At 39.5% G+C, this 22,619-nt stretch overlaps 3 protein-coding genes across 8 annotated transcripts; 2 read left to right on the top strand and 1 right to left on the bottom strand.

Moving 5' to 3' along the window:
* The first annotated feature begins 307 nt into the window (after positions 1 to 307).
* Positions 308 to 5,150, top strand: LOC115739590 (interferon-related developmental regulator 2). Of its 4 annotated transcripts, none has more exons than XM_048274738.1 (13): positions 309 to 675; positions 1,019 to 1,190; positions 1,445 to 1,525; positions 1,883 to 1,965; positions 2,049 to 2,164; positions 2,260 to 2,370; positions 2,599 to 2,708; positions 2,880 to 3,180; positions 3,257 to 3,334; positions 3,431 to 3,481; positions 3,572 to 3,661; positions 4,326 to 4,439; positions 4,579 to 4,820. In XM_048274738.1, the coding sequence occupies exons 1-13, from the start codon at positions 666 to 668 to the stop codon at positions 4,621 to 4,623; spliced, it is 1,362 nt and encodes a 453-aa protein (XP_048130695.1). In that variant the 5' UTR covers positions 309 to 665; the 3' UTR covers positions 4,624 to 4,820. The 4 variants fall into 4 exon arrangements, with proteins under 4 accessions (XP_048130696.1, XP_048130695.1, XP_048130697.1 ...); XM_030672758.2 differs by lacking the exon at positions 4,579 to 4,820 and adding an exon at positions 4,885 to 5,150 and having other exon boundaries at positions 312 to 675; positions 4,326 to 4,403; XM_048274739.1 differs by lacking the exon at positions 3,572 to 3,661 and having other exon boundaries at positions 308 to 675; positions 4,579 to 4,822.
* A 1,288-nt stretch (positions 5,151 to 6,438) lies between these two features.
* Positions 6,439 to 21,474, bottom strand: LOC115739587 (activating signal cointegrator 1 complex subunit 2). 2 transcript variants are annotated; one of them, XM_030672753.2, is made up of 9 exons: positions 20,926 to 21,474; positions 12,607 to 12,766; positions 12,437 to 12,498; positions 11,655 to 11,749; positions 10,924 to 11,037; positions 10,506 to 10,571; positions 9,994 to 10,091; positions 9,142 to 9,560; positions 6,439 to 8,249 (listed from the first exon to the last, which is right to left on the bottom strand). In XM_030672753.2, the coding sequence occupies exons 1-9, from the start codon at positions 21,332 to 21,334 to the stop codon at positions 7,036 to 7,038; spliced, it is 2,637 nt and encodes an 878-aa protein (XP_030528613.1). In that variant the 5' UTR covers positions 21,335 to 21,474; the 3' UTR covers positions 6,439 to 7,035. The 2 variants fall into 2 exon arrangements, with proteins under 2 accessions (XP_030528613.1, XP_030528614.1); XM_030672754.2 differs by lacking the exon at positions 20,926 to 21,474 and having other exon boundaries at positions 11,655 to 11,738; positions 12,607 to 12,748.
* On the top strand, positions 14,208 to 16,046 carry LOC125313927. Of its 2 annotated transcripts, none has more exons than XM_048275191.1 (2): positions 14,208 to 15,329; positions 15,634 to 16,046. In XM_048275191.1, the coding sequence occupies exons 1-2, from the start codon at positions 14,585 to 14,587 to the stop codon at positions 15,645 to 15,647; spliced, it is 759 nt and encodes a 252-aa protein (XP_048131148.1). In that variant the 5' UTR covers positions 14,208 to 14,584; the 3' UTR covers positions 15,648 to 16,046. The 2 variants fall into 2 exon arrangements, with proteins under 2 accessions (XP_048131148.1, XP_048131147.1); XM_048275190.1 differs by having other exon boundaries at positions 14,208 to 15,404.
* Positions 21,475 to 22,619: the final 1,145 nt, after the last annotated feature.

Below are 22,619 nucleotides of genomic sequence, written 5' to 3'. Positions count from 1 at the left end.
CGAAAAAAAACCACAAAAACGCACGTCGGTCCCATGTTGGTACTCTCGACCGCCGCGAAAACGCACGCGCTTCTTTGTCTCCGAAACGCCGCGCCGAAACGACGTCACGTATTGTGGCGGGTCTCTCCAGAAGCCGCTCGTTCTCGCCCGCCACCGAATATTCGGATCCACCCGATTATTGGGACTTCGAATAATCCCTTCTGCCCTCGCAATTCTTTTTTGGTTTTTTTTTTCTCACTTTAGTTTGTAATTTACTTTTCATGAAACTCCCGGTAGAAAAAAAAGTGCGTCTCTCGTTGCAAATTAAGGAGTCCGCTTCTTTTACGTAAATCTTTCGCCGCTTGCGTCTGTTTACTCTCTATTTGTGTCAAACAAGAACAACCCCTAAATCCTCTCTCTCTCTCTCTCTCTCTCTCTCGCAAGCTGTAATCCCATCTCTTTTGCAACGATTAATGGATACTTCATCCCTCGATCTGAGCCTGTTGTTGTGCGGCCTTGTCTTCGTCCAGTTTGATTCCATCGACCTCTTGCTCTCCAAGTCCTCTCATCCTCAGATTTTTAGTCAACCCTGTATCTCCTCTTTCTGACCACAGGAAAAGCAGCAGAAATCAAATAGGAATTGTGCGTATATTGTTGTCGGAGCCGCCATCGCTGCAGAAGCAGCAATGGGGAAGCGTGAGTTGCTGAACCCATCTTTCTTTTTTGGCTCTCTGTTCTGTTTCTCGATTAAAGTTTGGTTTTTTCATTGGGGGTTAGGCTCGTAATCGTGGGTGCTTTTAGGTTTTGGTAGATGTATAATTGGTGATTTTGGGATTAGATATTTCTATTGTTTGAATTATTTTTGCTAGATTCTTTATATTGCCGCAGTTAATGTCTTGCGAATTAACATGATTTTGGGTAGATTGATTCCCGTTGTTATGATGCCGTGGGTTTCATAAGGATCTTTCTTCTGACTGTTTTTTCTATTTTTTATTTTGTAAGAATTGTGGTGTTGATGAATTGGGTTCTTGCAAAACAGGTAGCTCGCAGCGTAAACACGCTGCAATGGTGGATAGTGATGATGATGATAGTAGTGCAAGTTCTTCGTCAACTACCCGTTCGGACCGCATGTCAGTCAGTGGGAATGAGGAAGTACAGCTTGAGAAAGATAGTTTGCTCGATCATGCTCTTGATGCTTTGTATGAGAAGAGGTAATCTAAATGTGCAGCTTTTGGACCAAATATAGTCAGTTTTCGTTGGTTACTGCTGTTTTAAATGTTGTCTGACTTGCACTCTTGTATCACTGTGCGTGTTTAATAAGGAGGTACCTTTAGTTGTTAGGATTTCAGTTTGAGAAACTAATGTTTCCTTCTGGTTTGGTTTTACTTTGCCTGAACAATGACCTGTTACTATGCTAACCCAGGACTAATATCTGCGTGTTTCCGATATTATCTTTCTAATGAAGGGGTTCTACTCGGGAGAAAGCATTGTCAACAATAATTGAGGCTTTCAATAGTGGCCTGCAGCATGAGTTTGTGGAAAAGAAGTGAGCATCTTAATCCTTTTATTCCAACCATTCTGTTGGGTCAAATTTGCCTGTATAAAACTGGGAAGATGACTGGAATATCTGCAGAGATTTAAATCACTTTTCAGAGTTTGGATTTGATAAGTCACATGAGATACATTTATAATTATTTCTCTGTGCATTAAGAGTTATTCATCTTGGAGAAGCTCTCGAATCACTTTGTGCAGATCGCAATTAAACTGTCTGAGAAGATGCTATCTATTTTCAGCTTATCGTTTTATTCATTGGTTGACACTTGATATGGGACGTGCAAATCCTTCTTTTTTCTATGTCTGTTTTGTGATAACTGAAGTTGAGAAATAATTGTTTGGCGTCCAGATTCGCTACCTTGCTGCATCACTGCATAGCTTCAATAAAGAAGGGTTCTGCCAAAGAAGTATCGTTGGCATCTCACGCTGTTGGTGAGTATCTAATGAATCTCAAGTTTCACATATGATCTTTCTTGGGAAATTTGTTTTAATCTGTGTGGAATTCCTTGTCTTAGGGTTGTTGGCTTTGACTGTCAGTTGTGGTAATAACGCACGAGAGATTCTGGAAGAAACTTTTCCTACACTTGCACAGGCTCTCAAAACAGGAGCTGATTCCTCAAAAACATCTGCGGTTTGTATACATAATTTTTGGGCACTAGAATTATTTAGTTATGTTACTCCTTACCTAGCTAAATTTGATGTCTGTGTGTGCCTCTTAAATTCTAGTTACTGGAATGTTTGGCTATTGTCACCTTTGTTGGAGGAAATGATCCTGCTGAGACAGAGAGGTCAATGCAAATTATGTGGCAACTGGTTCACCCAAAACTTGGTTCCAATGTGAGTACCATTTTACCTCTTTTGTGTCTGAGTTCTCGTGGTGCACATCATTGCCTGAACTTCACGCTTCTCAAATCACCATGGGAGTGTTAAACATTTGTATGGGATAATATTCTGAGAAGTTTACTGCTCCTAACTTGTTTTGCATGTCTTGCTTTTCATATTTTGTTTTTACTTCTTTCTTGGTCTTCTTCCAACAACTAACGACTAGTTTGCCTTCCAATTAAGGTGGCTGCTGTTAAACCTTCGCCGGCAATAATAACAGCTATGGTTTCTGCTTGGGCTTTTCTCCTTACATCTATAGATGGGTGGAGCCTTGATCCAAAAAGTTGGCAAGAGTATGTGAAGATCTTGACATACTTTTGTCTTTGCGGTTATTAAAATTGAGCCTCGCTTGGCTAAAGATCTTCAATGGAGAGTGAAATCCATAACTTGTGCTTGGGGAAATCAGTTGAGACTCTGGATTATGGATATTTTCGTGAAGCAGTGATCTCCCTCTTGATATGCAGGTCTATTTCATATTTTTCTGGATTACTAGATAAGGATGACCGATCAGTCCGCATTGCTGCTGGGGAGGCATTGGCTGTGATTTTCGACATGGGAAGCCTTGAAAAGTTCTGTTCTCAAGCTAAAGACGCCAGTGACGGCTCTACTCAAGATGGAAAGGAGTTGGCTCATGTGCACGGTTTGAGAGGAAAAGTTCTGAACCAAGTCAGAAACCTCTCAGTGGAAGCAGGCGGTAAAGGTTCTGCCAAGAAAGATCTCAATAGCCAACGCAACTTGTTTAAGGATATCCTGGAATTTCTTGAGGTGATTCTATTGTCTTGAGATTTTATTTTGTGCGCTCTGGTTCAAAGTTTTCTTATGCCGTTTTAACTTATGATAGTATGGAAACTCTCCCGAGGCCTCAATAAAAATTGGTGGAGATGTTTTACAGACGTCAACATGGTGCAAATTGATACAGGTTCTTAAACTTTCTTATCTTTGTTTTAACTGGTTTCTCATTTACTTGAAGAGTTTCTTGAATTAGTTCCAAGTGTAATTCAAATTTTTTGAACAGTTGAACTTTCTAAAGCACTTCCTTGGTGGTGGTTTTGTGAAACACATGCAGGTTTGAGATGTCTTCTCTAAACTCTAGGTTGAATTCCTAGTTATGCTTGCATTTGGCACCTTCTGATAAAAATTTTTATCTCCTGCTCAGGACAATGAGCTCCTCCATGAAATTTTTGGCTTCACTCCGAAGAAAAAGTATAATTTAGGAGTTGAACACCAAATGTCTAGTGGTGAAAAGGTTTGTATGGCCCATCTGACAGAGTTACTTGTCCACATGGTTTCCTGAATTGATTTTTTCCATATCAAACTTGGAATGATGGTTGACTAATGGATTGGCAATGCAATTTTTCATGATATGCTGCCTCTTTTGCATCCTGGCATGTGTTTGCCGTTGCTTTTGCATCTGGAACCAAAAGGTTAATACTTTGTTAACTTGATCATGAAGTGACTTGACGATTTCACTGCAATCTTCTCTTTCTTTTCCCCAAAAAATTGTCAATGAGGGGTATATATTTAAGTTTCATACAAGTTTTGTTTGTCAGAGGTGCCTTGTAATTGTCTTGGTCAATTGTTTTGTCGGGCCATTGTGGAACTTGAAGTCTCCTTCTGGAGGATTGTTTGTTTCATTACGATGGTGATTAATTTGGAGACTACAGTGGCTTGGCTTAGCAATTAGGCTGTTGGCTTTGGTTTGTCTTGTCACCTTGAAATATAATGGGATGACTGTCACTTATCTTTTGCAATCAGTGTACATCTAAAGAAACTTTAGTCTGGTTTTGTAGTAGCTTGAATCTTTCTTCATTTGTTATGAACCTATGCACATTCCTCCTCTTAGTATCTTTTTTCCCACTTGGCTTTCTTCTTGCCTAATTAGTCTAATGACCATTCATTTGCTGTTACAGAGGCTGTATAAGTCCCCAAACTCGGTTATTAACAAGGCAAGGACCCAATTCTTGAACAAGCAGCGCATGCTGTCCGAGGTAACTCTTACGCTTGATCTTGGTTCTTACTTAGGGGTGCCGAAGTACCTGCATAGTCAGGGGTAGGTGTACTTATAGGGAGACTGATAAAATAAGGACACATCTATCCAATGTGTGGGGTGCATGCTGTCCGAGGTAACTCTAATCTTACTCTTGATCTCGATTCTTACTTAGGGTGCCAAAGCAGCTGCATAGTCTGGGTAGGTGTACTTATAGGTAGACTGATAGAATAACGACATATCTAATGAATGCGTGGGCCTTGTAGCAGAATATTGGAATGAAATCCTGTCTTTGTTTCTGGTTTTCTTCTCATGCAATTATGATGGTTTAGTGTTGCGTAATCAGGTACTGATGGAAACATATTGAATCGTCTTACACGAGATAAACACTAGCATATATAGGCCCCTTCTCTTCCATTCCTTTACTTTCTCACACTCTTGTGCGATTAGCTCATCCCTCCTCTCTTTTGCTGGGAATGCAGGGTAGGAACGTTGGGCGATTTGCAGTGGGTGTGGCCGATGATGAACTCTGAATCGGGTAGCACTCCCTACCAACATGTGCTTTGCCGCTGTAATTTCACTTGGCGGTTTTAGGCTAATATTCAACGAACTTAGTTTTATAATTCAGAGGTCTCTCATTTTGGATTTGCTTCCATGTACGTAATTTGGGCACACTGATTGCCAACTGCCCATGTTTAAGTACACACACTATTAGTTGGTAAAGGTATGTGTTATTCTTTGTTGTCTCTTGCTCCCATCTGCTTCCCCGTTGAAATGGGAGCGAAACGGATGAACAAATTGAATTTGATCAAACCTTTTTTGTTCATGATGTTGGAATTCAAATGAAATAGTAGCAAAATCTAAAGTGAGACGAGCGCTGTAAGTGATGAACCTGAAGGCGAAGGACTGAAATATTAACATCCACGAGATTGGAGGCACATAATGCTCTTATGGCATTGTGGAATGAACATCTTGATGGAGTGGGAATATTTATTGTTTGATTGAAAGGACCTGGCAAGGTCCTCCTTGTTAGCATCCCAAGCTTTGATTGTGGTTTAGGCTTTTAGGCTTGATTAAGAATATAGAAAGGGCTTTTCTTCCATTGGCAAAGAAGACAAGAGATCAGATGTCAAATAGCAGCTCAACGGCGTTTAGACAGCAAATGCAAGCCTCCAAATCTTAGAGAAAACACAGAATCACGAGAAAAAGGACTGTTTATTGTGAATTCTACATCTGCCTGACTACTGATATTATGTCCTACAGACGACAACCTAAGATCATCGAACAACCTAAGTTGACATTATCAATCAGCTCTCCCAACGAAGGTCTAGAACCGATGCATATCAAAGTTTGCTGTAGGTAACAACCACATTCCAACAGACTCGAGCAATGTCGAGTTCTGCGAATGAGAATACTTTTTGACAGTCCATTGCTGTCTTCAGGTTCGCTAGAGTCTAGCTCGTGCGTTTTGCACGTTCTACCGATCTAGGTTAACTCATTGAAGTCTAATCTTCTGTCACATCAGTCAACCAACTTATCAAAGTGCCCCCGTCTAGTATCGGTGAGTCGCCAATGCTATAGCTAATGAAAGATGGTCGATGGTTATTGAAATAATTTGCAGAGTCAAATGAGGATTAAAATACGTGGTCAAAGTGGATTCTATTAGTTTCCTTGTACCCTTCATTCACAGTTCCTTCAGGGAACAGGTCCCCATAAGAAACGTACACGCATATGCGTACCTTCCGCTTAACTTACACTTCTCTGTTTGCGTTCATCTTGAGGAAATGACTTCAAAGAAAACAGGCCTAGAATTTCTTATTTCCCTCACCGCCTTTTGACGTAAGCTATAATCCTCTGAATTACCCCACAAAGTCAATGAATGAAATACAATAGGTTGCTTCTAATCTAGAGAGAGAATGCAAAACGGTTGCCAAGCTTGCACCTTACGAATTGCTTTGTCTCAAAAGATGATTGACCACATGATCATGTGAGGAACACGATACTCTTCTCTTTTTCCTTAGTTAATGTCGGGGAGGGAGATCGATACATCCATCATCAATGAACTAAGCTCTCGTTCCTCAAACACTTCATTTAAACTTAGGAAAAACATTGAATAGTGTCTGATGTAAATGATGCTTTCTTTCATATGTATGGAAAGTGTACTTACAGTCACAGAGACAATATAAGATTAAGCCAAAATTCTACTCGACTCATCACAAGATATGCTTCAAAGTCCCTACCTCACAGCCATCAGATGTACACTTGACTAGCCGCATCTTACCGTCCTCCAAAACCCTGGCAGACAAAAACAAAGATCATTGACATTGTCTGAAAACTTGGGAAGTAAACAAAGGTGCTTCTTCATTGTCCCTGCGGAAATTACACCCCTTCAAAGTACTTCAAATAACCCCATGTTTTCATCGAGCCATGCGCATGACATCCCTTCAAAGTATGTGTTTCATCCGCAGCCATGGGAATGTATCATTTCAAAACATCCATACATCAGAATATCAACTAGCTCGGCCTCTAGTTTCCCATAATTATAAGTCCAACAGTGCTTGAAGATGCATGATCAAGAAACAAGAATGCTTGCCCCAACAAAGACAAGCCATGTGAGGTGCGATTTTCACTAACTAATAACCACCCAGGCCCGAGAAGTGCTTATTCATGGCTCTATCCTTCCTATAATAATTTCTTCCACCTCCTCTTCCTCTTCCCCTCTGGTTTCCAGAACCTCCTCTTGTGTTTGCCTCAGAAGCATCAGACCGTTCACTGTCTTCCTGCTCATTCAACTCTTTGTACCTTCCACCACCTCTTCTTCCCCTACCCCTTGAGTTTGAACTCCCGCCTCTTCCTTCCGTCACAGGGAAATCAGAATGACTTTCTCGTTCATTCTGAGACTCGACCAGTTTCTTAACTGCACCCAAGGGAAGGTTCCCACCTCGTCCAAGACCATAGATCAATTCACTTTGTGCCTGAGTGACCAACGACGCTTCACCAGCATTTGCCACAGCAATGGAGCCCTCAACCTTGTAGCTGTAATTCTTCCCATCCTTGACATAGTATTGAGGTTTTCTCCTAGAACCCCATTTTGCATTCTGTGTGTCTTGGACGGGGCGCCCAGAATCCGCCCCACTTGATTTCCCCAGGCTCGTGCTGATTTTGTCACCAAGTATTTCATTTTCCCCAAATCCTGACTCAACCCCTCCCAGACCAAGATCATCGAAAGAATCATCATACTCGTCTTCGTACTCGTACTGTGAAATCAAGGCAGATGTCCTAGCTGAATCCTTTTCATTTCTGTGATCTAAAATTTTGGAATCAGGTGTGTCAGATTGAGATTTCCTTACATACCTTCCAGCTGAATATGAGGATGATAATGACGAGCCCCCATCCCGTTGCTCCTGAACTAGAGGCACAGCGTGTGAAGACGGGGCAAATACAGATTCTGATAACTTTCCTTTCCCTTTGTCATTAACCTTCCCCTTCCCTTTATTATTACTCTCTAAAGTGGGTGTAGTCTTTTGGATTGGAATGGTCTCCAGTGAAGGGTCCAAAGACTGAAGATCTTCATGAAGAGTTCCTTCTAGAATTCTCTGAATCACCTCTTCTGGATTCTCATCATACACTTCCAGGCAAGCAGCTAGGTATCCTCTACCATAAGCAGGAAAGAGGTCCCTAATTTGACTAATCTTGGACTCCATAATTGCAGAGTTTTCATCCAGCTGGACCTCTTTGCTGGTCTTACTGGCCGGTGCATGATGTGATTCCTTACTACTTGTGTGTAGATAAGACATCAATATCCCAGATAAATACTGAAATTGTTCCTCATCCATATTTATCCATCCTGCATTTGAGTTACATAAATGGAGGCTATTAAAGAGAGCTATTGTAAGCTTTTAAGAAATATGCTTTTCATACAATAAGGCAAACACAAACCAAGTGACCTGTTAATCTAAAATGGAGATATTTCCATGAAACTCCACTTCAATAACCTTCTCTTTTTTACCTAAAGGAAAATGTCAAGCTACTGGAGGAAAAAAAGGGCAAGCATACTAGTTGCATCGATGGCATGACAGGTTTCTATTGCACATTAAAGAAGCTTCTCTACAAAGGTATTAGTGAGAGGAATCTGAGGGGTAATTCTCTTTTTCTGTTTTGGAACACATAAAACATTAATGTAATGGTAGTTGAGAAACTAACACAGCATCAAAATTTCAAGTTAAAGCAAAATCATCCACCACATCTCACACCAACTTTGATCCTTCCTAAACACGAAAGTAGACTTTCTTTTCCTTGAGTAAAGGCAACCATTCCATTTGAATAAACAAGGAGAATTGACCCTGCTACACGGAGATTAACCTGGCAAATCCAAACTTTAGATGCATCTAATTTCTTACTAGAGTGGCTCTCACTCAACTACTTTAATAGGAATCATCAACAATGGCCATGTGAATATTTGGTCTACTCTGCCCGAAATTATCATGCCAGGAAAATGTAACAAGATGTCCCGGAATATTTACGGAAATAATACAGATGAATACTGCTGAAAGATGCAGCCGAACTGTATGTCGTCCAGTGTACATGACACTAATTTGTACCCCTTGCATGGATATGGGGTAACTAATCCTCGCACACTGATTTCATCAAGTGCCAATATGCTCATGCTAGGGCAAAACCTGATGCAATGATCAATTCAACGGAGGAGAATCACAGCATCAAAGTATTAGACAACATACCTCCATCTTGCAAGCTCCTAAGTCTGCTCATTACTTGGCAATTCTTCTCCACACTTTGAAGAAACGTCTCAACATTCTGACTCCCCTGTTCTTGGAGAGAAAAATTGTTCAGCTCCCTAAAAGTTTGAATCACGATATCTGCCCTTATGATAGGATCTTCAACTTTTGCTGGAAATATCTTAGTGGCAGCAGGCATGTACTGGCCATCTTCAAACAAATCATCACTAAGATAACAAGCGTCGAGTAATTTCCAACCAAATGCAACTATTCTCATTGATAGCATTTTCAAACTAATAGAGATGGTGGACTTTGCGCTATCTTCTCTCGATGAAAAGATGACTCTGAAACCCTTCCTTAATGATGGAAGAAAAGAATCATGTAGTTTCACAAGGGTAAGGAGCAATTCTTCATTCCCATAACTGCATGAATTCATTGGTTGGAGTAAGAGGCAAAGTGAACTCTCCTAAAGTTTCCATTGGAATGCAATAAAGTTGAAACCAACTGCAAAATCATCCCTTAAATCATTGGATAGGAAACCAAAATTAGCTGAGGTTGAAGAACATAAAAGATATCAAACAATCCATGATCCATTTTACGGAAAGGGGCCTGATTTTAACAAAGAAGTGAAGAAAGAACACTGATAAGCACATGGACAGAGATTCTAAGAGCCAAATAGGTTAACCACCTAACAGGATTCACATGACCAATTCTCCCACTGAGGCTAAGTTAATGAAGCTGGATTGGGCAAAAAAGTTTTGAATGACATAACATCTCATGTGGAACCAAAATTTAATCTTTAATGGCTTCTAGTTGTACCCACATTCTCTTTTCTTAAAAAATAAACACGAGTACCTTGTTTCAACAGGGTATGAGAAGAGCACGCCTGCAAGCTTGTATGCATTCACAAAAGCATCCATAGATGAAATTGCGTCATTCATAAAGTCCATGACCTATCAACGAAACAGCAAGTACGCTCAATCACAAAGAGAACGAAAATGCAGTGTCCATCCATTGCGAGAAAGTAATGCAGGCAAATTATTTTTTGATGTGATTAAATTGCTAGAATTCATTCACAATTTAGGCCTGCTCCTAGTCAGGAAAAGCATTTCATTTCAACCTTCTCACCTTGCATGACATAAGTTACTCAATTATACTCAAAAAGGGCAAACGTGATATAACTCCTTTTGCAACAAACATGCAAATTACAACAAAGTCACAGTTTTACCAATTTCAGTTACATCCTTTCAGGAGATATGTAAAGCCACAAAAGATAAAAAAATTTAAAAAATATCAGACAAGACAAGACAATACACATTAGGGTCACGGATTCCAATCTATCTTCCTAGTATAAAAGAGACTGTCACCTCCAAAAAGTCTGAGCAATGCTGATTGACCACATGATCTTCATGGCTTCCAGAAGAAAACAGCAACTGCACAAAATTTCAACCCGAAAGTTGAATGTGATATGTAATGAACCGCAAGCAGAAAATGCATCCATGTCTTGGGAAGCTTTTATCAAGAAGTTATAAGAGAAACATAATGTCAAAAACAGGATCTAATGCATATAATTACGTCAAAAGCAAGATTTAATGCATATAATTACAAACTTCAAATTGAGTCAATTGAGTATGTAAATGGAAACTGTGAAAAGAAAGTAAGCATGCGTAGAGGTTATATGCTGGGGGAACTCATATTTTAATGGACTATGCTAGAAGGAGAACATACTTTTTAATGACGAACTACCATATAAACTCTACTGTACTTAGATAATCAGAATAGTACCTCCAAAGATGCGCTGCATCGATCATACATTGTTTGGACTATACTCAGGAAGTGTGACACCATATTTATCAAATTATCACGGATCCAAGGTTGCACCTTCAAAGCATTGCAAACCTAGAAAAATAATCATGCAAATCGTTTATTACATGCACTTGTAGAGACATGTTAATAAGCAATAAGTGCTAATAGCTGATACAACAAATGGATCCAATAGAATACCTTCAATAATCTAGTGAAGAAACCTGAACCTTTAATATCTAATTGTTGGCAAATAATGGTGAAACCTATATAGCATTAATTGATCATCTGATTACCCCCCACTGATGATCCCTGAGGGAGCAAGCATATTTCTTCTACGTATGACCATCACTTTCTTGCTATTTAACGTGTTCCATTCCAACAAAGTCACTAACTTCTAATTCTTTTCCTTAAATTTTGATAGCTCTCACACTTCTTTTTCTTTAATGGAACACCACTTCATAACGGAAAAGAAAATTCTTGGTTATAACAATTGCCAAATGCTCTAACTCGATGAGTATGCGTGATAGAAGCAACTCAAACCACCTGCCCGAGGAAAGCACAACAGGGGAACAAAAGAAAGCGAAAGGAGGAGATGAATTTCAGATGGGAATTTAGATTTCAGTTAATAAGACCTTCAAAGGAAAAGTCTTTCGCATTGCACAATAATTGTATAGGTCATCGAGTAACCCTTATGTCCTTAAAATGCTCACCAGCAATCTTGTCAGATCTTCATTTTCATGACCATATATGGCACATATATCTAACAATTTAGGCAAGTCAAGCAACTTCTTTTCCTGCAAAAGAACTACAGGTCGAATTACTTAATGACACATGCATGAACAAATAAAATAGCTGAATAGCATTTGATCTTATCAAATAAGGAAATCCTCATTAAAGGTGTGACAAAGCCCAAACGAGACCTTATTAGCGTGTTGTGGCCATTAAGAAAGTCCTATTCTGTACCCTCAAGAATGAAACATAGAATATTGCAAGGGAAAGGCGGGGGGAAAAGAGGAGGAGGAAGAAGAGAAGGAAGAGAGGGGGGGGGGGTGTTGTCATTTGGTGAGTCATGCTTACCCAGGTATGGCTCATGAGTAATGCTTTCCTAGTCAAGGACCTTTATTACATGAGATAAGCCTTATAAAGGGCTGGACCTTTAATGCAGCCTATTGTCAGTAACATCAAAAACTGCCCAGATATCCTGAGGAAACTAAAGTGGATACAGGGGTTATTATGAAGATCATATCCTCGTATAACTACCTAAATATACTCGAACACCATTATCCACAGGGAATCGCAACAAATTTGACTTATCCCAGACACAAATACATTAATGAACTTGGTCACATTTAAAAGCTTATGAAAGAGAGTGTTTCTTTTTCATGCTGCAAGGGAAAATCAATTAGTAGATACACAACCCAACTTTAGAATCCCTTTTATACAATATCAGGCCAGGTACAATCAAACTCATGGAGGGCGCAGTATAACCAACCTTCATGATCATTTGCACTCAGGGCATCAGCAGCTCGTGCACCAGGATCTTTATTGGAGGATCTACACCAGGGGAAATAAAGGTCCAAGATATGACCATAAGGATCATGATCATGAAAAATCAAAAGAAGATAATGGAATGAAACTTGCAACCTTAGAAGAGATCCTTACATTCGATATAGAACCATGAAAACGCGATGACTCAACTCATGCTCTCCAACAATAACCCCTGCAACTATTCCTTTGGCGCCACGATGAGGGAAGTCATACCATCTGCTTCTATATTTTAGGAAGCTATCCAGGAATTCGTGCAATGAAGTGTCAGTAGCCACTGAAAATAATGGAAGGGATAAAACAGAAAGATAATTAACCCATTAGACAATGCTTTGTCCAAAAAATAACCATAAGTATATAATAGAACACTAATTTTGCAATTACAAGAAGATCTTGTTAACAAGTGCTCAATATACTTTATTTCAAATATTTCAATTTTCAAGACATTGATTGTATATAACACGAAAGCAATAAATGCATCGGAAAATGTATAGTTTCCTTAATTGGTTGCTTAACAAGTGCCCCTAATACACTTGTTAACAAAATCCAATATATAAACAGCAATACAGCGAAATTTGACTGAATATACTAAAAAAGCCCCTTTATATAGCTTACATAGGCTTATAAGAACAGTACATCTCAAGCAATATTTACATGGAGATACTAAAACTATATTTACGGACTTTATTGCTATTAAGATATATCTTCTGCACTGTTCTCTAAAAGCTTAACCTCTTAGAAAAAAACAGTTGCACTCTCAACTTCAACTTCAAGTACAAGATACTAGTTTGAATGCCGGCATTCTCTATCATCTTGATTCCACCAATCATTCTAGATATTATGCATGTAATCCTATCCCCGATTATCTCATTGATGTAATCATGTCCACATCTTGTGCTTCATGAGAGGTGTTAGGATAAGGGTAACATGGTCATTTGATGTTGAGAGTCTTTTATATATGTGTAATCCTTTGTTAATGAAATAACAATGATCTTTCTCTAAAACTGAACATGATATCAGAGCCCTAAACACCTTACCACTGTCGGCCATCACCTACTACCGTAAATCACCCATCGCCGACCACCAATCACTAGATCTGACGTCGGAATCCTTAAATCCAATGTCATCTAAGCCAGCGCCATCCAAAATCCGACATCGTCCTAACTCCAAGAACCAAGATCAGCCATCGCCTTGACCAGGCGACCAAGAGCTGGCGTCGTTAGACGTTGTCCAAGCTGGTGAGCCCAAAACCGACGTTGTCCAGTCGTTGCCCGACTTCATTCAGCCCTCGCCTGTCTTGCCCGACGTCATCCATGTCGGTAAGCCCAAACATGGACGTCGTCTAGTCCTTGCTCACGCGATGTCATCCATGTGGGGAAGCCTAGGAATCAACGTCTTCCAGCCGTCACCAGTGCATCATCTGTGGATCCCCTTCACAATGTTCCTCTAGAGGTTTGTTGTTTTTGTCTAATGGTTCTGAGATTTTGGATTCTGTGTGTGGTGATGGAATCTGAAGTGTGGGCTGAAGTTGAGGAATTCTTCGTTGTCGATTGTTGATCTATGGTTGTCCGAGTTTGTGGCAGTGAGTTCTTGAGGTCGATGATATAACCTATGGAAGTGTAGAAGTGACGAGATATATGGTGTGTCTGCTAAAGGATACGGGTCTGTTAGTGTGGTAATTGCTGGTTATAAGCAGATGATTGTTTTGTTTTATGGATGATTTTAATACCTGAGTTAAGTAATTGATTGTTGTGACATTGTCCTTGGGTTTAATCGTGTTCTTGATTCACCGATGGCTACTACTGGAACTTCAAATAGTCTACCACACTTGCAAATAACCTCTGTGAAGTTGGATGGAACTAATTACCCATCTTGGTCCACTGCTGTTGAAGTTTATCTTACTTCCACTGAACAAAGTGATTATCTTAAATCTACGGCCCCTTTAGATCAAAGTAAGGTACCCGATTGGCTTGCTAGAGATGCAATGATCCGTACCCATTTATGGAATAATATGAATCCTAATATTAGTCCTCATTTCATTCAGTGCAAATCTGCTAAGGAAGTCTAGGAAATACTTTATTATGGAGAGAATGACATGACACGAGTGTGTGACACTTGGGAGGCCCTATTTGATCTTCACCGTGGGAATCAATTTTTATCCGAGCATTACGCTCGTTTCATGACGCTTTGCGGGCAATTGGATACTTACCTTCCAACTTGGAATGATTCGACTATCCTCATCAAACGACAAGAGCATCTTCGAGTTATACTATATCTCAAGGCATTAGGGCTCGAATATTCCCCACTTCGCCCGCAGATTACCTCTCGTAGTTCCCTTCCTACGGTGGATGAGATTTTCTCTCGAGCTCTTCGGTCGACCCCCGCTGAAAAGATCTCTACCCCATCTATGGAGGTAAGTGCTACGATTTCTCATGGCACTAATGCGTGTGGAGCTCGTGGTCGTGGTTACGGGGGTCGTGGCCGTGGTTTTGCTCAGAGTGGAGGTCGTGATAGAGGCATTGGTGCTCGTAGTGCCTCTATCTTTGGTGGTGGTCATGGTTCCCGCTACCGTAATCATTGTCAAAGAACTGGACATACAGAGGCTTATTGTTATATACTTCATCCGGAACTCCAACCTACTTTTACAGCTTATGCAGAGGTGAAACAGACTCCACAAGACTCTACTTTTACCCCCCACCGGACTCCACCAGACTCTACCGATGTGCAAAACACGAGTGGTTCAATTACATTGACAGTTTCTGAGTATGATGCATGGGTTCGCTCCCAACCGGTAACAGGTCCTTCAGCTCCTACCGCAACTCTAGCACAAACATCAAAAGGTAGTTCATCTTGTTTACTCTCGGCAGCGTCCGACTCTTGGGTCATAGACTCTAGAGCTACTTATCATATGACTGGTACTTCTAAGTTGTTGTCTTCACTTTGTTCTAAATCTCCTAGGTTGTCAAACTTTATTACATTAGCTGATGGCTCACAATCTCGGGTTATGAGATTGCTCATTTGAGTCCATCTCCTTTGTCATCCGTCCTCCATTTCAAGTCTTCATATAATTTAATTTTTTTTAGTTCATTGACTAAAGAACTTGATTGTTCCGTAACCCTTTTCTCTTCTCATTGTGTCTTTGAGGATCCGAGGAATGAACAGATGATTGGTGGGGGACATGAATCCCATGGTCTGTATTACCTTGACAAGAAGGTGCTAGCTGTTGTAGTTGTGAAATGCACATACTCTGATGTGTTTAGGATGCATTGTCGTGCTGGTCATTCGCCACCAAACACCCTTCAACGTTTATTTCCCGAGTCCGAGTCCGTTAGTTCTTTTCAGTATTAGACTTGTCGGTTTAGTAAACATCATAGGGTTTCTTTTCCTTCTCGTATTCGTAGTCGAGTATCAAGTCCATTTGAGTTGGTTCACTCCAATGTTTGGGATCCGTGTCGTGTTTCTGATATTTCTGATTTCAGATATTTTGTTACATTCATGGATGATTTTTCCCGAATGACTTGGTTATTCTTAATAAAAGATCGTCTTGAGATTTTTCACTACTTTCGCCTGTTCTATTTTGAAGTACTGAACCAAGATCATACTCCTATTAAAACTTTACGCTCAGATAATGCCAAAGAGTATCTTGCTATCACTTCGGGTTTTCAGTTTTTTCTTGATTCTCATGGTATTATCCATCGGACTTTTTGTTCATACACTCCTCGGCAAAATGGTATTGCCGAGCGTAAAAATCGCCATCTTCTTGATGTTGTGAATTGCCTCATGTTTCACATGCATCTACCTAAAACCTTTTGGGGACATGCTGTTCTTACGGCATGTTTTTTAATTAATCGACTTCCTACTTCTGTTCTTCAAGGGGAGACACCATTCTCTATATTACATCCAAATCGTTCTCCTTTTGCATTACCTCTACGTGTTTTTGGTTGTGTTTGTTTTGTGCAAAATCTTACTCCGGATCTTGATAAGTTGGATCCTCATGCGGACAAATGTATCTTTGTAGGATACTCTCAAACTCGGAAGGGCTACAAATGTTAGTCCTAAACGTCGTCGTGTGCTCGTGTCGGTAGAGGTAACATTCTTTGAAGATCAGCTATATTATAATACTCAGATGGAACCTATAGCGACTCCTAAGAGTAGCCAATATGTCTTATCGACACTTCCCCCACTCTCACTTCCTTCAAAACCATCTACGGGATTTCAATTTGCTGATCGCACATATCATCGGCGTGGTGCAGCCCCTACTACAGTGGTACAGACTTCACCAACACATGATTCCTCTGTTCCCTCATCAATCACTGCACCATCCTCTAATCTTGATGTGCCCATAGCTACTCTAAAAAGTACACGTTCTTGTGTTGGTCGTCTTGTGGTTTGTTATGCTCCTTATTACGGTCTTTCTGATTGTCTTCGCACTCGTCATCCTATTTCAAATTTCTTGTCATATAACTGTTTATCTCCTCGTTTGACCACATTTCTCTCATCCTTGTCCTCTGCTTTTGTGCCTAGCGGTGTTGCTGAAGCTCTTGCCCATCCTGGATGGCGGCAAGCAATGGAAGATGAAATGAAGGCGCTCATTGAGAACCGTACTTGGAAACTCACTTCATTACTCGCGGAGAAACAACCTGTTGGTTGTCGTTGGGTATTCACTATTGAGGTTCATCCCGATAGCACAATTGATCGATTGAAGGCTCGGTTGCAAAGGGATATACTCGGACATACGGTGTTGATTATGACGACTCTTTTTCACCCGTTGCCAAAATTCCATCTCTTCGTGTCTTTATTTCCCTTGCAGCACATTTTGGTTGGCTTTTTCATCAGCTGGATGTGAAAAAAGCCTTCCTTCATAGTGACTTGTCCGTGAAAGCATACATGGAGCAACCACCGGGGTTTTTTGCTCGGGGGAGAATTTGGTATGCCGCTTACATAAAGCTTTGTATGGACTCAAGCAATCTCCTCATGATTGGTTTGGCAAATTTAGTAACGCCGTTATCGGGTTCGGATTAAAACGGTGTCAAGTAGATCATTCGGTTTTTAGTTGTCTCCCTAGCTAGTTGTATTCTTCCGGTGGTATATGTGGATGATATTATCATTACTAGTAGTGATTCGGATGGTATCCAACGGCTTAAGCGGTTTCTGCACACGTAATTTAATACCAAGGGTTTGGGACGTCTACGATATTTTCGTGGTATTGAAGTTGCATATTCAGAGGTAGCTATCAATTTATCACAGCAAAAATATGTACTTGACATTCTTGATGAGGTTGGATTTCTTGGAGCAAAACCAATGGATACTCCTATGAAACCCAATGTGAAACTTGATCTAGAACATGGAGAATTGTTACATGATCCAGGAAGTATAGAAGATTAGTGGGAAAGTTGAACTATCTTACTGTCATAAGGCTTGACATATCATTTGCTGTCGGTGTAGTCGATCAATTTGTTCATGAGTTCTCCCCGTACTACTCACCGGGATGCTATACTTAGAATTCTTAGAATTATCAAGTACTTGAAGAGAGCGCCAGGTAAAGGGCTACTTTTCAAGAATTACGGACATCCGGATACTATAGCTTTCTTTGATGCAAACTAGGCTAGATGTCCTACTGAAAGGAGATTGACATCGGGTTCTTGTGTGTTTCTTGGAGGTAATTTAGTTGCCTGGAAAAGTAAGAAACATGTGGTTTCCCGATCAAGTCTTTGACGAGAATATAAAGCTATGACACATATGACGTGTAAATTGCTCTGGTTGAGGATGTTATTATCAAAAAATGATTTGCCAAAATCAGATCCATCGGTAGTATATTGTGATAATCAATCGCTTATTCACATTGCAAATAATCCTGTCTTCCATGAGCGAACTAAATATATTGAGGTTGATTGTCACTTTGTACGAGAGAAAGTTTAGAAAGGGGAGATTATTCTTCAACATGCAAGGACGGAGAATCGGCTTGCAAATGTCTTTACTAAATCTCTTAGGGGGAGTAGAGTGAGTTTTTTATGTAACAAGTTGGGATTATTTGATATTTACATCCCAACTTGAGGGGGAGTGTTATGATAAGGGTAAAATAGTCATTTGATGTTGAGAGTCTTTTATTTATAAGTGTAATCCTTTGTTAATGAAATAACAATGATCTTTCTCTAAAACTAAACGAGAGGAGAAGTGCTAAGAATTTGGTATATATACCATGTTAAACCTCTTCCAAACAACTTATTCATTTGGGCAAAACAATTGTTTAAAATCTTCAGTAGCTTCTGTGTAGTGCTCTTTTATTCAGCTTTGGACATCTTGTTCTGACCCCGTATAGACTTGTGATGTTTTCTTCTTCTATTTTTCCCTTTTCTCTGTTTTTCATTTTCTAACTTTCTATACTAGTATATTTCTGGTGTACTAGTCTTTTATTTATAAGTGTAATCCTTTGTTAATGAAATAACAATGATCTTTCTCTAAAACTAAACGAGAGGAGAAGTGCTAAGAATTTGGTATATATACCATGTTAAACCTCTTCCAAACAACTTATTCATTTGGGCAAAACAATTGTTTAAAATCTTCAGTAGCTTCTGTGTAGTGCTCTTTTATTCAGCTTTGGACATCTTGTTCTGACCCCGTATAGACTTGTGATGTTTTCTTCTTCTATTTTTCCCTTTTCTCTGTTTTTCATTTTCTAACTTTCTATACTAGTATATTTCTGGTGTACTAGACTTATACTTACATAAAATCTTCTAGTAACTATTAAAAAAATTGTATGAAAGGCAAAAAGATCTTGAATCACAACCTCTTTCCTCCATCTGTAGATTTTTCTTCTTTATGGATCTTGGGCATCTATAAAATTAGCGCATGCACCCCACATGTATACGGTTTCTACACTTAACATTTTATTCATCATATAGTTCTGTGTGAGGGAGAGCGTCAAAAAGTAAAATGCATTCCACACTGTTCTCTAGCCGCTTAAACTTATAGAACAAAAACCATTGAGCACAACTTCAAATAGTTGCAAAGGAAGGAAAAGTAAGAGAAATGAGAGACAAGAAAAGAAAACCACTGGGAGAATATATCTGTCTGCCATAGCTACTTAGGTGTAAGTTATCAAAAAGGAAACGAAGGATGGTGCAGGAATTGATTCCAAGGGCGGGCAAGAGGAGAAATGGGAAGAAAAATTTCAATCTCTTTTGCCAATTGTATGCAATCAAAATGAAGAGAAAGTAACAAAGTAGCATTGAAACTCGTTAATACTGTGTTCACAGAGTTGGTAGTTCGCTGCAAGTAGTGTTAATAGTTTTTATCAGCTACTGTTCTCCCCCTTTAAAATGATACACAAGCCCTGCAATGCAAAAAATCTTTTTGTTCTCTTGCATTTATCTCGCATCCATTTCTCAATAATGGTATATCTGAAAAAAAAAATGTTCGGTCCCTTTCACATAAAAAAAGCACTAGAGAAAGCCAACATTAACCAAGAACAGGAAGAGTTAGTAATGCATGCTTTGTCCTTGATATTTCTCGTTCCCCTCCACTTCATCCAACTTTTATAAGGACATATAAACCTATGAGGGAAATTCTCAAGATCTTCCACATTTACTTCCTGAAAAGTTTCTTGATTACAGCAGAGCTTAAACAACATGACGGGTCCTTTGACATTCAAAAAAGCAACAAATAAAGACAGTTCACAATGAAAACTCGAGTTGAAGAGCGCGTAATTGATTATTCAATACTACGGCAAAAGATTTTCTAGTTGTAGTCACTATAGGTGAAAGATTTTTCTTTTTGGGCTGACTAATGTTATCTTATCCATCTGCAATTGATAATTACGTCGAAACGACATCTTTTCCAACAGACAAATTCACATTTACTACAAACAAGACATTTTACATGTGGTATGATTAGTTAGACTGCATGTTAAAAGGGCCCACTTATGACCTGAGGTGTTGTGTTTTGATGACCAAATGGCGAGAGCCAATGATGAGGAATCTCACTGTCATCAGAAAATCACATCTTGCAAGGCAACATTCTAGCATTTTTACTTATGTTTTTTCTGATTATTTGATCATTATTTCATGTAGGAGCTTATATGCTCTTGTATCAGGGATTGGAAACTCAACACAACGACTTCTTCCTAGTCTTTCTTCTCTCTCACGTTTTCTCTTCTACATCCTCTTACACCTTGCTCTACTTATAACTTATCTGCTGATCTTCCGCTTCTAAAAACTGTCTTAATCTTTATTCTTCTCTCCTTTTCTCCACTCTAATCCTATCAAGTTCTGAAGACACCCCCCACGCCAATAAAACTCCATAGAACAACACCAAAGCCCGCTAGCACTGCCAGGACTCGAGACACTACCGTCACTAGAACATCGGAAATTCACACGCAGTCACCAAGTTCATCATCAGAGAAAACAAGTGTCGGAATTCAATTGCAACCACCGATACCTTCTCTCCAGAACTCTCTGGGCTTGAGCTTGAGCAACCGAGACAACTCTCTGTTCAGAAGATCCACCACCCGCTGCGACTCCACCGGATCCAACCCTCCCTCCCCGGCACCGAGCCCGCTAGCCACGGCCTCATCCTGAGGCAAGTAATTCACGAAACTGCCACCCCGAGCCCCCGACGGAACCCACTCTCCGCCCTCGCCGGACCGAACCCTGCCGCCGTCGGAAGCATCCTCCGATTGATCCGAAGCCGGTCGGTCCCGGAGCGAGCTCGAGAGCGTGGCGACGGAGCTCGCGGCCCTGGGGGCATCGTCCTGCGACGATTTGGGGACGAACCGCTTCGGCGACCTGGCGGGAGGCCTGGTGCCAGTTTCGTGCCTGTTTTGAGCGTGCGAGTGACGATTCGACATTGGTTTTCTGGGCTTGAATGAAGAGGATTCGTGGGCTACGGAGGAGATGGGGACTCGGGGAAGGAAGAAGACGAGCGAATGCTTGGAGAAGTCGAAAAGACTGAGAGAGTCTGCGAGTGATTTAGCCGCGCGTCCACTTGAGTGTGCGTGATGCGCAAGGAGATGGTGGTAGACGATTTTTTTATAGTTTTCTTTTTCAGCTTTTTATTTAGAATATGTTTATTTCACAAAAAATAATCCATGCCATCAACAATAATAAAAAAAAAACATATTTTCATCTTTCACAAAATATTTAACTAAAAATTATTATCGATAATAAAAGGAATATATTCATTAATTATTTTAAAAAATCATATTTTTTAAATCGTTCATTTCTTACACACCAATTGCCAATCGGATTGGTCTTATTTTAATTCCTTTTCTACCAAAAAGTTCTTTCATTTAGGCTACGTTTTTTTTAATGGAATATAACTTGCAAGAAATTTTTTTTTTTAATTTTTCAATGTTTGACTCATGAAAAATAAACTAATCAAGAAAAATATTTTCCGCCAATGAAAAAAAAAACACCTCAAAGAGTACAAAAACGATTTTCTCTTTTTTGAAGAGAAGAAATCATTTTCCTTCATCTTTCTTTCACTTAAACCAAACACGTTCTCTTCTGTGCGCTCCTTTTAATTATTTTTTTCTTTTTCATTTTCATTTTATCTTTTATTTTCATCTTAAAAATTTAAACTTTTAATAAATTTTTTTTCTTTTCTTTTTCTTTTCATCTTACCAGACATTGTGGCAATAGGTGACAAACGAGCTCGACGACCTCAAGAGAGCTTGAAGCTCACCGATCTAAGACTCGCCGGCCTATGGCGAGGTTGAGTCTCCCTTGAGGCTAGCAAGCTCATCACTCGACTGTCGCTAGGCAAAAAAAAAAAAGGAAAAAAAAAAAGAAAGAGAAAGAATAAAAAAAATTGATTTATTTTATAAAAAATAAAAATAAATGAAAAAGTAATTAAAATGAGTGCATGAATGAAAATCAAATCAGATTTTTTTTATACCAAACGGCAAAAAATATTTTCTAATTCATTTTTAGATTTCAAAAAAGCACCACAAAATATTATAATTTTCCTAAAAAGTGAGTTCCCAAAAAATATTTTTAAAAAATATCATATTTTTTAAAAATATTTTTTGGGAACTCACTTTTTAGGAAAATTATATCATATTTTTTATGAAACAAATAGACCTATCGTGAGTATGAGACATATTTGGCAAATATATTCCATAAAAGCCATTT

This window comes from Rhodamnia argentea, chromosome 2 (genome assembly GCF_020921035.1).
Source record: "Rhodamnia argentea isolate NSW1041297 chromosome 2, ASM2092103v1, whole genome shotgun sequence".
NCBI classification, from domain to species: Eukaryota; Viridiplantae; Streptophyta; class Magnoliopsida; order Myrtales; family Myrtaceae; genus Rhodamnia; species Rhodamnia argentea.
Note: the sequence above shows the minus strand (reverse complement) of the source record. Positions and strands in the feature narration are given on the sequence as shown.

Excerpts from the sequence above, each read along its gene's own strand:
- LOC115739590 (XM_048274738.1), top strand. Across the intron at positions 1,191-1,444 it reads GATGCTTTGTATGAGAAGAG|GGGTTCTACTCGGGAGAAAG; the intron begins GTAATCTAAATG and ends TTTCTAATGAAG. Across the intron at positions 2,371-2,598 it reads ACCCAAAACTTGGTTCCAAT|GTGGCTGCTGTTAAACCTTC; the intron begins GTGAGTACCATT and ends CTTCCAATTAAG.
- LOC125313927 (XM_048275190.1), top strand. The coding sequence starts at position 14,585 with ATGACACGAGTGTGTGACACTTGGGAGGCCCTATTTGATCTTCACCGT.
- LOC115739587 (XM_030672753.2), bottom strand. The coding sequence starts at position 21,334 with ATGTCGAATCGTCACTCGCACGCTCAAAACAGGCACGAAACTGGCACC. Across the intron at positions 10,572-10,923 it reads GATGCAGCGCATCTTTGGAG|TTGCTGTTTTCTTCTGGAAG; the intron begins GTACTATTCTGA and ends AATTTTGTGCAG. Across the intron at positions 8,250-9,141 it reads TAGGAGCTTGCAAGATGGAG|GATGGATAAATATGGATGAG; the intron begins GTATGTTGTCTA and ends ACTCAAATGCAG.